Consider the following 5,108-nt stretch of genomic DNA (forward strand, 5'->3'; position numbering starts at 1 on the left):
CCATGCCCGTGATGGCGCAAAAAACGGTGAAATGTTCGTCCGCTTTACTTCTTACCGTGTTAACCACGCGTGCGCGCGATACCGATGCGCGATCACGATGCGCACGAACAAAACGTACGCGATTCGTTCCTGCCCTCTTTCCGAGTCACCTTCTAACCATCTTTTTCCAACGGTTTTAAAACCGCCACCGATTCATCCTACTTACGAACACGTAAGTACACATAGTAGTCCCGATCGAGTTTAATCTTCTCTGTATTGTGGCGAATCGCGAATCTTGGCACGAGCGAACCGACCAATCTTTCGCGGCATTATATACTACTAGCTATTAGCCTCGTGTATAATGTTAATTAATCCGCGGCATGACTCGAATCGATCGTTATCCACCTCACGATGTCGAGGGCAAAGAATCGATATCCCGGATGTATATCGCGTCTCTCTTTCTCTCGTTCGCTGCATACGTCCCATTATGTTCGAGACGTAATCCGTGCTATTTCCAATTCGTCAAATACGCGTACGAATATAGACCGACGCCTGTTTCGAGACTATTCCTCGAAAGAAGTAGCGAGGAACGGCAAGGAAAGTATCGAAGCCGAGCTTTCTTCTTCGATCCAGGGATTCGTCCATTCGGTGGAAAGGTCGTAACGCTTTCACCGGGCCACGATTAAGCGACGGGGACGAGAAGCGAAATCGTCGATCACGTCGTCGTGTGGTTAATGATTATCGCGAGGCGGACTCGCCTCGAGCGATCCGAATCTGCAACTGGTTTCGAGCAGGTTGAACACGGTGGCCGCCAAGATTTATACACTGTTTATCGGCCGACAACTAAAATTACACGCGACCTGTCATCGAGGGGGGACAAATTGAGACACTCCTATCTCCGCGCTCCCGGAAAATACGTTTCGGTCGATAAACCGATAAACCGCGTTAAAGATGAGTGTAATCTTGTTTCGCCACGGTGTTTCGATAGAGATCTCGATTGGTCGCGGGAACGCCCACCGATAATCGAAAGCGAATCGGTTACGCCGGTTACGCGCGTGCCCGTGAAAAACTGCCACGACTGTTTTACCGACGCGATTCACGAGCCGAATTATTCGCCCTTTTCTTTCTCTCAAGTCGTTTCCTCGAACAATACACGTACGAGCACGGAATATATATCCGCCTGGAATGGTATTAGGCGAGTTGGCGCTGTCGATAAATCCGCATGCCGTGCAAACCGTGACCGTACCACGCGTAAAACGATCCGAGTAGCGGCGGCTCGTGCGGTTCGCGTCAACGTACGCCTCGACGCGATCGAAATTCCCCGTGAAACATCTTCATTCCCTCTCGCTCTCCGTCTAGCCAACTATAATAAGATATAAGATCCCTTCGTCGATTTGTTGTTCAACCGACGAGAAAAGATTAAAGATGAGAATTCCCTTATGAACGGGAGCTTAAACGGCGCGTTAGAACGAAGAATGGATGAAAAATATCGACGTTCCACGAAGGATATATTATTTCAAGGAGGAAGTTATTAAATGTTAGAAAGAATCGTAGTCGTTCTATCTTGGAAGCGACGTCGACTCGAGGCAATTACACAGATAGAATCGATGTCGAAGCGCGCGTCGTAAAAACCAGTTCACGGTCGAGCATATATCCGACGGAATATATCGAGCGCGTAGGCGAGACGATTCGCCATTTCTTCGCATGCCGGTCACGAATTAATTATCGTTTCGCAACACTTTTCGAACTCGAACGATGATTCGATCGATCGTTACGTCGAATCGCGAGAGAAAGCTGTTTGCAGAAACTCGCAGAAACTCGCTCGATGCTCGCACGTGCGCGCGTTTAATCGCATTCCTAGAAAGAAGATCGAACTTCCGGGACTCCTACGCTCGCGAATTCGATCGATCGATGCTTTCTCGAGGCAAATTCACCTTCTCGCCTCGTTTCTACGTATAGACTCGTTTCTATACGTTCCTTACAACGGAATAAACTTCGATCTAACAAATATCGAAATATCAAGCTTCGTGTTTATCCGAGTAACGAGATCGTGTATCGTCGTGTATCTGTTGGCGCCTATACGTCCTAACAAGCATCGTTATCGCCACCCGCGACGATAAGGGAGAGATCGAATCTCGCGAAAAATCCGATAAAACTGACCGCGGTCGAATACGCGATCGAGATCTCACGCGCGAAGATAAACGAGTGGAGGAAGGATCGCGAAAGATATACAAACATTGTCCGAAGATGGAGGAAGGGAGGGAGGGCGGTGCGGTGTAATTCTTTCTCAGCCAAAACATTGGTTAGACTCGCGCCCCAGTCGATATCTGGTCCTGGAGAGTAGTAGGGTTTGAATGGGCCGGCCGAGTATACACTTATCTCTCTCCGGTGAGAGAAGGAGAGAGATACACCATTTCTTGAAGTAATAACGGCGAATCGATCGACCACCCGCGAGACGAGAAAAATTTCTCTCTCTCTCTCTCTCTAGTAGTTCGTCGATGGTGGTCAAACGTTGGTCGGAATCGGGAAGGCGATTTAACCGCCATCTCGTATATATTGTACACAAGCGGTTACAACCGTTTCGGAACGTAATGGAAGTCGCGAGGCTCTATGTTTTATTCGTGGCCACGAATCGAGTCACGAACTCGACGACGCGCCGAAATTGCGGGAAACGGGGCACGAAATAATGATACGTGGTAGAGAAGACGCACGGTTCACCGATCCCGGGACTCGTGATTTCGTGCTCGCTTCGTGTTTCATTCACGAGTGGATGCCCCGAGCGAGATACCGGGGAATGTTAATGAGAACCGGCCGGTCAGCTGCTGGTCGTGGCCCTACCTATGAAAAACAGACAATTCGATTCGTTGCTTCGTTTCCATCGTTTCCCCAATCTTCCCTTGTTTCGCGTGAAAAAAGGATCGGCGAAATTGTACTCGATGCTTGGTTATACGTTATAAGCACATTACAAGGCATGTAAACGGCATTCACCGCAAGTTTAAAATCTCCTTTCCATCGCGAAGGCAAACAAGCTAATGCACCGCAATACTGGAAATACTCGATTGCTCGATCGCATGATTTTTCAACTTCGATTTTTATCGCGCGGAAAAAATGCGGAAAAATTCGGAACGGAAAACTCGTCGCGAGAAGATAGCGCGTAGCGTGGCCATTATATAAATACTTTACCGAGAGGATTAAACGGCAGAGCGCGACAGTGGCGGCAGCGGCGAGCCCGCGTACTTTCTCGACTCAACGGATTCTACTCTACGTCCCGTACGAGTTGCTGCATAATAAAAGGGAAAGGAATTTTGTTCCAAGTGGACTCGATCCGGATGTCGAAAATCTTGTTGCCGATGAGAAATCGTAAACGATAATAAAGAGTTGGATCGTTTCGATTAAATTCGACCGTTAGGTTTCACCGAAGCGAATTCACCGGAGTACGCCATTGGGGAATGAAATTTATTACCACGGTCAGGCTATTCGTCAAGAAACGATCGCGAACCTCAATCTCGGCGCAAACGTATTACAAAGATCCGGCAAGGATCGAGAAGAGACCGTCTTTACTCTTCGGATCGATTTGTCCTCCACGATTCTTTATTCACCCACGACCATCGATTTTCCCGTTCTTCCGCTCTCCTCCTCTTTCTCTCCAACTATCTGTCTTCGAGCCGTACGCAACCGCCGATGAATAACGTTAACTAACGCTCCATGAAATTTCATCGTAAAAAAAAAAAAAAAAAAAAAAAAAAAAATATCAACCTTCCTTCGCTCTAATCACCGATCCCCCTTCACTTTTGCATCTCGATTAAAGCAACGAGTATTTATTAACCTAGAACACGTTGAATCTCCTTCTTTTTCTTCTTCTTCTTCTTCTTCTTCTGTACACGATTATAAACGCATTCGCGTTACCAATCGTGTCGACCATATATCTTCGCCCTTCGTGTAACATACACGAAGAGACCGAAGGCTGAGAGACATCGCCAACGAGTTCGAATTTGCCCGCCGATCGATAATTATCGCGTTATATAATAAGCGAGAAAAACCTTTGAACCGGCGGAAACAAATGATTGTCACCGACTGATCCATCAAATCGGATCGAGAAAAGATCGAGAAGAAGAGATCGAGTTACCCTCGGACAAAGTGATCGCGACGTTTCGTTCCGCTAGCCTATTGTCGTATCTCGATCCTTGCCACGATCCATAGATGCTCGACCCACTTAAAACTGCGACTCAATTACGCGCACGACCTATCAGACTCCTCCTCCTCTTCCTCCTCGATCCTACTTGTCGCTCGGATTAAACCGAAACCTCGATCTCGAACCAGTTGCGTTTCGAGAAAAAAAAGGAAAAAAAAAAAAAAAAAAAAAAAACGCAGCCAGACTAATCTGTATTCCCACGGGAGATCGGCCATTTCGTTCCTTTTCTCTCCCTCCCTCCCCCCCCTCCGCCCTCATTAGATTTACGAGCTTTCTACTCCACATTCCCGATACCCGATGATGAGAGAGAGAAAGAGAGCAATTGAAATGCAAGACAGATTAGAATTATCCGCTACTGGCTAATTCCGAGCGCGTCGATAGCGGTAGTAATTAACGTTAAACAAACGCGAAACCAACTTTTCCAACGACCCCACTTTCAAAACAATGTCTTTCGACTTCTATATATCTCGTATTTCGTTCGTATCCGTGTCCCGATTCCCCCGTTTCGTCATGTATCGTCAATGTGGATAATCGATGGCGGATAACTTCGAATCGACAACCTAACCTCAAACCGTCCGACCGATAAGATTAAAAAACTATATAATTAAATTTCCCGATTCCGAATATAATGTGACAAGGAGGGGTCCTCGGTTATTTTTGCAGACCACGAATGTGGGTGGCGGTAGCGTGGTGGAGAAACTGTCTTTCTACAATCACACGGAATGCGAGTGTCGAGAGAGAACCGAGTACGACGCGAGCAACGAGAAACCCTTGGAGCACAGAGTCTACAGACATCATCTGTCCTCCTCGCAACCTCAAAACATGAGAAGGGCACAGCCGAGAAAACCGTGAGTTCTTTCTTTATTTTTCGTCTATCTTTCGAGTCAAAAAAAAAAAAAAAAAAAATTAATCTTCAATTGATCAGGTGCCGGTGTCC

General features: G+C 47.0%; 1 protein-coding gene across 1 annotated transcript in view; it reads left to right on the plus strand.

Moving 5' to 3' along the window:
* LOC102674731 (peptidyl-prolyl cis-trans isomerase G-like) overlaps positions 1-5,108 on the plus strand; it is a 49,832-nt gene that overhangs the window by 42,829 nt on the left and 1,895 nt on the right. Inside the window, 2 exon segments of the mRNA XM_031508611.1 lie at positions 4,835-5,019; positions 5,097-5,108. The exon segment at positions 5,097-5,108 is cut by the window's right edge and continues 1 nt beyond it. Of these exon segments, the coding sequence (XP_031364471.1) occupies positions 4,835-5,019; positions 5,097-5,108 (197 nt within the window).

Source organism: Apis dorsata, unplaced genomic scaffold (assembly GCF_000469605.1).
Source record: "Apis dorsata unplaced genomic scaffold, Apis dorsata 1.3 scaffold_92, whole genome shotgun sequence".
NCBI classification, from domain to species: Eukaryota; Metazoa; Arthropoda; class Insecta; order Hymenoptera; family Apidae; genus Apis; species Apis dorsata.